This window comes from Macadamia integrifolia, chromosome 13, assembly GCF_013358625.1.
Source record: "Macadamia integrifolia cultivar HAES 741 chromosome 13, SCU_Mint_v3, whole genome shotgun sequence".
Taxonomy (NCBI): Eukaryota; Viridiplantae; Streptophyta; class Magnoliopsida; order Proteales; family Proteaceae; genus Macadamia; species Macadamia integrifolia.
Window position 1 is genome coordinate 11,167,810 of NC_056569.1, and position 11,287 is coordinate 11,179,096.

An 11,287-nucleotide genomic window follows, 5' to 3' on the forward strand; every position below is an offset into this window, starting at 1 on the left:
TCAGGACATTTCTCCCCTAGACAACTCTCTGATAATCGATGGGTGAGGGGTTGACTCAGAGAAGGTTGGATCTTGAATCTAGAATATGGAATGGGGACTAGAAATCTGATCAGTAGGCTGCGTTGATTCAGCTATTTAGACTCTTACAGACTTCAACTTGTTTTGAGTACAAGGACTTAACAATATTACACTTACAGATAAGGCTTACATGCATAATGTGACACGACTTAAAAACGTCGTGACATAAAGGCGAACTTTATCTTGACATAAAGTAATGAGATGACTTAAAGTAAAAGCGACGACAAGACTTAAAGCAAGGCTCGACTCTGCACTTCATAAAGCAAATTTGATGAGCACACCGTGAGCTGTATAAAATTTTGTAATCATTATTGGCAAAGCTTGTGGACGATGCAAAACTCATTTGAACCTATGTGATGACGGGACAAAAAGCCTGAAGAAATTTGATGACAAGACCCATAGACTGAAATTGCTAGCCACTCTAATACTCGAACATGCTGGAGCACACCGAGGGTGACAAGTCGTTATTGCTTATTTCGACTAGACCAAGAATATCCAGCAAGGTCGGCCACAAAAAATTTTCTTCCATATACCATACCGTAGTTTATAGTTTCCCTGATAGGGATCTTGTTGCTTAGCACGTCCATTCAGATTCCTAGAGCAGATGAGGGCATCAAAGGGCTGATGTCACCTCAATCAATGCTTGCTCCTGAGTCTGATAAGTACGAGTCTTCATTCGTTATGTAACCCCGTTTTGCTTCATAATGGTAAATATAGTTCAAGAAATATTCTTGATCAGGTTGAGAAGAGGCCCATTCTTGAGATTTCCAAAGAGCCAGAGGCATATGGTCTTGATTCAGTGTTATTGAACTGGCAAAGATGTTTCATAACATCATCCCACTGAGTTCTATTTCAATGAGAGCCGAAGTTCCAGACAAACTATATGTGAATCCGAAAATGTATAGTAGCATTAGGATCATGGACTATAATTGTCATCAACCTGTCTTGTAGGTTCCGTCAGTCAGTGAGTAACATATGAGATTGGGTTATGTAGAGTGACAAGAACATTCCATCTATCAGGACTATTTAAATGCCCTATGCATTGCTCAGGATACATAAACCAGCTTAATAAGTTTTTGAAATTAGTATGTGACAGAACTAACTTAGGATGGAGGGTGCTGTTGGATCTGGCAACCCAATAAAAAGGGGGGGGTGGAATTGGTTGACAACAGGAAACTAGGTAATTAAAACAATCAAATCCAAAACACAAATAAACCCAAAGAGGGCGGTTGTAGAAAAGAGCTTGCAAAATGTAATAGAGAGACAGTGAGGTGACATAAGAAATTTAGAGTGGTTCAGAAACCTTGCCTACATCTGCTACCTAGAGGCATCCTCTTGGAATTTCCACTAGATGATCACTTTATTACCCTCACAATGTTTTTCTGGGTTCAATGATAACCCAAATGTTTTGGCTCACACTCAAATCTAGTGGTTTCCTAGGATCACCACTAAGTCCACTAAGTTCTAACAACCCTTACAACCTTAAATAATTGAGATGAAAAAAATAGCTCAAGAACCAAATATTTAAAGTGAAGCTCTTACAATGAAAAGCTTCTAAGGTGAATTTGCAAGATAGAAGCTCTAGTGGTTCTCAAAGACTTGGCACAAATGAGTCACAAAGGATATGCAATTGAAGGCTCAGTGATGGATTAATTGGCTCATAAATAGTCCTTGTATAGGGGGCCAAAATAATCCTAAAATATGACCAAAAGACCCTGCATAATGGGCAAACACTTGCCTTGTTGTTCAATGTGCTGGTAGGACCGGCACACTGGCACATCGGCCGGTACCCAGTACAGCTCTATTTCTAGCCATTGCAGTGTCCTGGCCAGTGCCTTAGCATATGCTGGTAAGGACTGAATGCCCGCCCTCTGGTCCTTTCTGGTCCCATCGACTGGTAGCTCAGGTTGGCAGGGACTAGAGCCCTTGGGCTTCTCCAACAGGGTGAGTCGGTTGGGCCAGCACTCAGATTTGGAGCCTAAGATTTTTCTCAGGCTTGACCGATCGGTTGAATCTGTTGGACCAGGACATAGGTCAGCAGCCCAAATTTGGGCTGTGCATGGGGAATTTCAAGCTATATTTGATGATTTTATGGATCTATTTGATGGCTGAGGAATAGAGCAGTTAGGTGCGTTGCAATGATCAGAGTGGAACATGAGCTTTCATCTAACAAGCCAGTTAGCTTCGCTTCCCAGAGGCTGGAAAACTATGGAGTTGAGCTGGAACTCAAGAATGAGAGAAGCCCCGATCAGGCCTGAAAATTGGAATAAAGCAAGAGATTGGCCAGCGGAGGATGCTTGAACGAGAAAGAAAGATTGAAGTGGGTCGGCCGATGTGGGAAATCCATTTCTCCCACGGCTCAACCTTCTCTCTCTCGGATCCACTCGTTGTTCCGCCCCAGTTTTAAATTGTTTCCCACCCGAGGCCATTTTCCCCAAAAGGTCTGAGGTAAGGTATACTAATAAGTTCAGTTTAGGTCCAATGCCCTAGCCAGGACAATCGCCTTGCAATGCTAAGGATTACAATATATTCCATTTATTCAATTTACAAATACAATCCTAAGTCATAAAGAGTCGTCTGTTTGATACTCTTGACCCAAAGTTATTGCAGATGATCTTTGAAATGGTCTTATTGATGGAAGCTCGATCATCTTCGGTTGAGTTTCACCATCATCATGTCTTAGATGGACTTACTGAATTCTAGAAGACTTCCAGCCATAATGGGTGGACTTACACAAGGCTCATGGTCACATTAAAGTTGTCAATTGCTGCCACACGCTGGAAGGCCAAGCTCACAAGAGTGACTTGACCATTCAACGAACCATCGCTTACAAACCATCCTGCACACTTACATGTCAACAGGTGAGGTTAGATAACACTAGTTTAAACAAACTTCTTCCCTTCAACAACATGTTAGTAATCTTTAAAAAACAATGGAACTATGTCTCAATACATTGGTTTTGATAGGAAAAAGTCACAAATGTGGATATTCATGGTTAAGACATAGGACTCGCAAAGATAAAATAGAAAGCACAATGCTTCGGTGGATAGCTGATGATAATTATTAATTCAGACACAAAAAAATAGACAATATGGATGGATAGGTAAACCTTGCAGATCATCCCTTCCTTGGTTTATGATGGTAATCTTATGGAACTTGAACATCCAGTGTCTACTTCGAGCCTTGAGAAGAGGGTTCATTATTTTGTCTTGGTCCATATAAGGGAAGTGGTCAATTTCCAAGGGTAATATTGGATGTACAGGGTGATGTTGAGAGAGAAATCAGCCATAATATTTTTCTTCCCTGAAATAATTCGAACTTCCATTGAGAGAACCAATTTTCCCATCGTTGTAGATGTGGTTAGGAAGGATCTTGTGGCGGAATTGGAGCGTTTTTGGAAAAGAAGACATATCCATCTGAATTTGGAATTCCTTTTGTGTTCGAAAGAACTCACAATTTCAATACCATGTTAGCATTGCAAGAATTTATTTGATTGTGGAATGATAATGCATCTTTGATGGTCCGAAAGATCCACTTTTGTATCCACAGATATTCCTTTCTATCAATTACTTCAGGTAGGACTGCTCCCTAGAATTCATCACTTGCATCAGTTTGCATGATGATATCTCCATCTGTTGGGATACATAATGGAGGAAGGTGATCTATGATTGTTTTGAGATGTTGGACTGCTTTTATTTGGGTTTTTTGACCAGTGGGAAGCATCCTCTCCTTTGCCAACTTATAAAGTGGTTCAGTCAATTTCTCCCAGTTGAGAATTAGTTTGACCATACATAATTTTATGGCTAACTATAATAAGTGCCTGCTGTCAACCTGACGTACCACTACAAATCAGCCACAGGCTGAAGAAAAATAAGTTGTCGTCTATGTAGATCAATGCAGTTGGTAAATTCTAACCATTGCTTTCTAGAAGAGAGAGGGTGCTACCTAATCTGAATGTCATGATAGACCATTGATAATGATGATCTGGAATTCTGACTGTCCTCCACCGCTCATCAGGGTGTATCCCCAATTGCCAAACTCCTGCCATAAGATTAAACTTGGAGAATACCCTGGCGGTAGATAATCGGTGATGCAGATATTGACGAGAAGGTGGTGGAAATTTTTTATCTGCCAGAAATGTGACTTGACAGACTGGTAATTGATGACCAATATTGGCTTTCCACGGACCTGCTCAAATTATTTATCAACATAAAATGCTTCACACATCCATGGAGAATCAGTGGGTTTAATAAGCTTTTGGGACTGAAGTTCTGTTTGCTTTTGAATTACCATTTGAAGATGATCTGGATGCATTTCCTTGTGAGAGGCTTTGGTGGGATTTATGTCTTCACTTCTTTTGAACGGAAGGAAGGAAAAAGAAATCATTAGTCAGCTCGGAAGTGTTCCAGACACTGTTTCCATCAGTGAGTATAAAGTAATTTTGGGTTGATAATCTCTATTGCAGCTCCAGTATCAAAGAAAGCAATTGCTGGATTGGTTAGAATTTTGAAACCATTGCTACCAATTGCATTGATCTACATAATATTGTTACCTGAAATTCTGGGATTTTCGGTCATACAAGAGAAAATCAAGAACTCACAAACTACTGCCCAGGTGGGGCTGAATATCTGGTCGAAGGGGTTTAGGGAAGCCTTATTAGAACCCCCCAAAATTATGATTTTATATGATGGCTGAAAGACCATATCTGAAGAATCTTGAACTAGGTCAAGAATTAGGAAATTTTCAAGAACTAGAGAAAGCCTCTGTTGGTCGAAACACTGCTGGTCAAGGCAGAACTTGTTGGACAAGATCCCCAATTGGTAGCTTGGGAAAGGTCTGGAAAATTCCTTTAATGCTTGCTGTCCAGGAAGAAAGTAATGACAGACAATCCTCATGATTTAGAGTTTGAGAGACTCCAAACTCCCAGCCCAAGGGGCTGGCCCAGTTCAATAACTGGTTGGCCTTATGGCTCATTAGGTTGGTCCACTAATTGGTGTGATGGACCCACCGTGGCTCGATTCTTTTGGCTGGTATATTTCTTTCCATAAAATCGATCTGCATTGTGCTCTCTAAAAAGAAAATGCTTGTGGGCCAAACCCAAATTTAATTCTTGGGTATGATTTTTTCAGAATGGAATGTTTATCCCACTATCTCAGATTGCCCAATCATTATTGAAATTCTTAGATAAATTAACTTCTCTTCAACGAATTACAACAATTTTTAGGAATTATCAATTATGTTGTAGAACTAATAGGGGCATGCTTGCTCCAACGGTAAGGTACGGCTGTTGCGACCTGGTGGTCAAGCAATCAAAACAGTCTCTTGACATTCTCAGGTAAGGCTGCGTGGTTCTTGTCGGACATCGCACATGTGGGAGCCTTGTGCACTGAGTATGCCCTTTCTTTATCAATTATGGAGTAAAACTCATTCCCAACTGGGCATAATTGACTGCACCTCTTTATAAGTTGACAAAGAAGAATGCTTTCCACTAGTAAAACACCCAAACAGAAACAAGCCGACATCTCAAAATGTTCATAGATCATCTTCTTCCATTATCTCATCCAACAGATGGAGATCTCGTCTTGCAAATTGAAGCAAGTGATGAAATCTGGGGAGCAGTCTTACATGAAGTAACTGATGGGAAAAAACAAATCTTTGGATATAATAGTGGAGCTTTCAGACCATCATAGCTGCATTATCATTTTGGCATAAAACCCAAACAGAAGCAGTCCAACATCTCAAAACAGTCATAGATTGTCTTCTTCCATTATCTCACCAAACAAATGAAGATCTTGTCTTGCAAACTGATGCAAGTGATGAATTTTGGGGAGCAGTTATTTTTTTTTTAGTGAATGGGAAATATATTAAAAGAAAGAAAAAACTATACAAACTACAAAGCCAAACTGGCTATAAAAGAGGTATACCTCTAACAAAAACTAAACAGCCAACATAAAGATGATGCATAAAAAAATAGGGTGGGGGACGAATGCAACCAAGCTCAAGGGGGATACACCAAAACCCAGGGTGGGAGAAACAAAAAACGAACGATGATACATCAAAATCCGGGGGGGGGGGGGGGGGGGAGAGAAATAAATGTACGATATCATGAAAAGGCAAGATGTGATGCTTGCACAAACACAAGTGGAGAGAAAATAGTGAATAAAAGAGAAAATGAAGGATAATAAAGATGGAGATAGAAGAAATAGGAGATAAGGTAGGGGATAAGTGTGGCTTTACAGACGGAGCCGGGCGTCTGGGCCTGATCAGGAGGTGGCACACCTCTACTCAATGACTGAGCATTTGCTTATCTTTCTCCATGTCTCTTCTATTACGTATCCATTCCTATTATGTAGGATATATAGGATATGTGATATAGATGGGAAAGCCATTCGAACCAGCCAATTTGGTTCAGTTTTGGTCTGGTTTTCCTTGGTTCTGCCAGCCCCATCGAACCATCCTAGATCTGGTTCTGTTGGGTCAGACTTGGTTCTTTTCTTTGTCTCCATCTCCAGCATCACCACAGATTCATTCCCTCCACTGAGCGGCTACTTTTTTCCATTATTTTGTCCCTAGCTGAAGCCTCTAGAATACCAGCCAGCTCATTAATTGATTGAAGACACCACAGCCTTCTAGAAGCCTTCAGTTTGTTCAGTCGATTCAGCAGTAGACTAGGATTTTGTTTCTACTTTTGTTATTTTCTTAGGCAGCAAGTTGTTTCCTTTTTTGGTTTCTTGTTAGAAAATCTTTGTTTCTATTTTGGTATCCTTTATTTGTTGGACAAAGAAGTTAGTTTGTTAATTTCTTGATTAGCAAGTTCAGGAGTTTTATTTCAGTTTAAGTTTCCTAATTTAATAGTTTCCTTTTTGTAATCAGTTGTAGGACTATATAAGAAGCACCATCGATTGTAATAGTTAGATTGAATTTTAAAAACAAAGTTTTATGCTTGCTTGCATGTTATTGGCCTGAGATAGGAGGTTCATCAACTGAGAGAGTTGAAGGTGAAAGACCCAGGCTGAGATAGCCATTCCCTATCCTACTTTCTTCTTCCATCAATTCTCACCCTCTTCCTTCTATTTTATTCTTGTTTATAAAGTGATTTGAGTCCTACATACAATCTATTTGAAGCCCTGAAGATCATCACCAATTGAAGATTGAAGTTCAGCCCAAAGGATAGAAATTGATTTCAGCAAGCAGGGTTTTTTTGGGGTTTGGGTTGATCATCTGATCTTCCTGATCTGAAACTCAATCAACTAGCCCTTTTAGGGTTTTGTTCCAGCAACCAATAGGAGCACTCGACCAGCACAGCAGGCCCTTTGGAGCCATCTACAAGGAGCCGCAAGGTCTCCCAAAACCTTGTGAAACCCTAATTTCTGTCTAGCTCTGGGTTGTGATTGGTTTCCAAACTACTTGGTGGTTTTCCTGCCATCTTTGGAGGGATACTTGGAGATATTATTAGCTACACTCGATCCTAATTTGAAGGCCATCCAATGCCAGGTTTTACTGTTGTGAGTTCTCCGTTTTGAGCCCTATTTGACCCAATTGCTGGGTTGTACTCAGATCTGTCTTTCTCTATTAACTCTGATCTATTCTAAGTGAGTATGGAGCTTGTTTGGATTTTAATGGGACTGATTACCTCTTTGGTAATTTAGTCTGACATCAATATGATAATGGTTACAACTTACAATGCCCCTTCTCCATGCTCTCCATATATCTGCACTCCACTACTCCAACACTCCACTTACAATCCATAACTTCTACTAATCACTTCTTACGTTTCTAACATCTACTAACTACCTCTCCTTTACAAGGCACCCCATAACTCCCTTGCATATTACTCATATTACCCAACCCATCATGACACGTAAGACCCATGCAAAACAGGCCATACAATGTTGGTAAGTAACACGATGCATGTTCCTTAAAATGTCTGGGTTCGCTTTACGAATGGACAACAATTTGATTTTGATCTCAAAGGTAATGACCAGAAATCTGCTCAATAGAATACATTGAGGAGGACTATCTACTTTTGTTTCTTTCTCACCAAACAGAATCATGACACTAAATGCCAGCTTACCAATAGTATCACAAAGCCATCGAACTCTTTTAAGATCCATCTCCATTCTTTGTCATATGAAAGGATAACTCTATGATGGGGCCAACAGCTGCTAAGAATCATTTTCCGGATAGAATTTGAAAGAGGACAGGAGAAGAATAAATGATCCACTCTTTCAGAGAAGTTCCAAGAAAAAAACAACTAGGAATAGATAAATTCCTTTGGAAAAAGGAACTCCTGAATAAGAAGAGAAATGGTCATTGCTCTCCAAATGGTAAAACAATGTCTAGGGATATTAGAGCTAAACCAAACCAACCTCCACCATGGAACTTTAGGAGCTCGAGTCCTAATCAAATTCCAAGCAGTAGAAGAGGAGAATTTCTTAGAGGAAGCAGCAAGCCAATGAACTAAGTCCCCACAACCCCTTGGTCTGATACTATAAAGTTTGATCTGGACTTCAATTAGATTAAGGGAGTTATGCGGGCCTAGAAGCCAAACACCCTCTCTAATAATGGAAGATACTACGGACATTCTATCAAATCTAGCATTGTACCTGATTCTATTACCATATTTTGAAATAAGAACACCATAAAGATTCCAATTATCAAGCCAGAGTAAAGTGTCAATACCATCATCAATACTTGTCTGAATAGAATCACAAGCAAGGTGTCTATATTTTAATCTTTCTTGAGTACCAAGAAGCATCAATATGGCATGAGGCAGTCTACATGCAATCAGACTTAGGTGTCTGGAATATAATACTCAATCAACCCGAATGCTCTTTTCCCGAGAAGCGATATTCCAAATGAGCTTCATGATACCAGCAGTTCTACTTGAAGTAATCGATAGAAAAAGGAAGATCTGTAGATACAAAAGCGGAGATTTCAGACCATCAAAGCTGCATTACCGGTCTACATTCAAAGGAATTCTAGCAGTGTTAACATGATATTGAAAAATTTGAGTTCTTGAGATACTTGAAACAAGATGTTGTTAGTGATCATACTTATGAGCATCGAAGTGTCTGTTCAACTTTTTTTGGGCTTTCTTGACCTCTGTAAGGGGCCAATGGATTTGTTGATTCCTTGTCAAGGGCATGTATATGTTAAGTTTCCTCAACTGGGAACTTTATTTCCTTCTTGTCACTTGTCAGGGTGAATTTAAATATTGAGCATTGAGTTGGTTTTGCTCTTGTCAATTATAGGGTACTCTAATCTATTATCTTGGGTATTTGAGATGCCTTCTTTTCACCTGCAACATACACATCAAGGAGGTTCAGAGTTTATTACTGATATACTGAAATTTTATTATTGAACTTTCACTTGGTATGATTCCTCAGGTATTTGGTGAATTGAAAGAGGAAATTTAAATGTGGAAAAATTAATGAAAGCCAACTCTAACATGGAATGAACAACAAAGCTTTGCTGATTATCTATGCATACTGTATGTTTTCTATCAGCTGCTTGCGATGTGAATTTTCCCAACACCCAGTCATTAACGTGACCCTACACATCCGATCTTTGTATAGGCCGAGTTACCTTGGATCAGCGGTGACTGATCCAGCTAATACTACACGATTCCATTGATCTCCCCTCATGAATCAGGCAAATATCACCTGGGCGTAACCCATTCCCTTTATTTTGATACCTAAATCCTTGATGCATACAATTACAGTTCTGAGTGCTGCAGTCATTTCACACTGCTGTGACCATCATAGTCTCTTTTTGGTAGCATCTTTTGTCATGTTTGGATGTTCTTACTACTGCATTGTTTCCAAGTCATCAATTTCTTTGATGCATAGATAGGACTGATACAGCATAATGTCGATGTTTGGGTTTCCATTAGCACTGGCATTTGACTTTCATCTTTTGTTACTGTGAAGTTCTAGATTCCTCTTTATTAAAAGATAACATATTATGGTCTATTGCCCCAACTCTATTGTTGGTGAAAGTTGGTTGAAGTAACGGCTTTTTCATAATGTGCCATTACTGATGAATGCCTTACTGATGCTGCATAATGCTGCATCTTGTGTTTCTTCCATTAATTCAATCTTGAGCTGTATTTCTATAGCAAGCATGTCTTTCTGCACGTTAGTCTATTCATCTTCTTTATTTGTGGCTGCTTTTTAAGTTATGATTAATGATAATATGCAGCGAGGCCTGCAAAGCTCGTTCGGGATTGTGAGATGACTGCTCCATGTGGGACAACAATCCTTTACCCAACAACTGGTGGCAACATCCATTCTTTCAAAGCTTTAACGCCCTGTGCTCTTTTTGACATTCTGTCACCCCCTTATGCTTCTGAAGATGGACGGCATTGTTCCTATTTCCGGAAGTCCCCAAGAAAGGATCTACCTGGTAACCTTCCAATACCCCTTTTAACACATTTATCGTATTTTTCTCTTTTCCCTTCTCTAGAAACTCATTATTATTTTTGCAATTGACCATTTTTAAAGGTTTCGATGAGTCAAGTGGAATAAACGCCTCCGAAGTGACTTGGTTGGAAGAATTTCAACCCCCTGACAACTTTGTTGTTCGGAGGGGGGTGTACAAGGGCCCTATTATCAGAACTTGAGGGATTTTTGGGTTGGGTGTAGCATACAAGTAAAAAGATTGGCTCTGATTATTAGGAAACAATATGGGCTGTTGATAAGTGGTAATAATTACTATAATTGGAAATATAAGTTGCTCATTCGGTTTGTACATATATGTTTGCGGGTAAAATCCATCCATTTAATGATTACACCTTTAGTTTGAGGAACGGTGACAGCATCTCCTGCTCTTTAGTTAATGGAACAATGAGTTCTTCGATAAACGCTGCCTGGGGGATGAATTGCTGGTTCTTCCTTCTAAATAGTAATTCTTGTTTCAATCTCTTATATCTGTTTTGTTTTCTTCCTGGATCAAGCCTACCTTTAGCTGGTGCTATTTTGTCTCCTCTGTTGGTTCAATGATGTGTCATGTACATATAATGTGCCTGAATAGTTGTGAAACTTTGTTTTAAGGAAATCTTGTGTGCGCAAGATGTTTGTTTCTTGATATTCCCATCAGCAGTGCCAAAGCGGAATGTTGAATTTCTGGTAATGCTAACAGTAATCTTGTGCTTTGGTTGCCGTGATTTTATTGCAAAAGAATGTGTTTAAAGACTACTATCAATCTA

At 39.6% G+C, this 11,287-nt stretch overlaps 1 protein-coding gene across 2 annotated transcripts in view; it reads left to right on the forward strand.

Annotated features, from left to right (window-relative positions):
- The window catches only part of LOC122059528 (plant cysteine oxidase 4-like), a 29,861-nt gene extending 18,855 nt beyond the window's left edge, over positions 1-11,006 (forward strand). For both annotated transcript variants that reach the window (XM_042622352.1, XM_042622353.1), the window contains exons 5-6: positions 10,282-10,485; positions 10,584-11,006. In XM_042622352.1, the coding sequence (XP_042478286.1) occupies positions 10,282-10,485; positions 10,584-10,702 (323 nt within the window). In that variant the 3' untranslated portion in view covers positions 10,703-11,006. The remainder of the gene's footprint in view (positions 1-10,281; positions 10,486-10,583) is intronic.
- Positions 11,007-11,287: the final 281 nt, after the last annotated feature.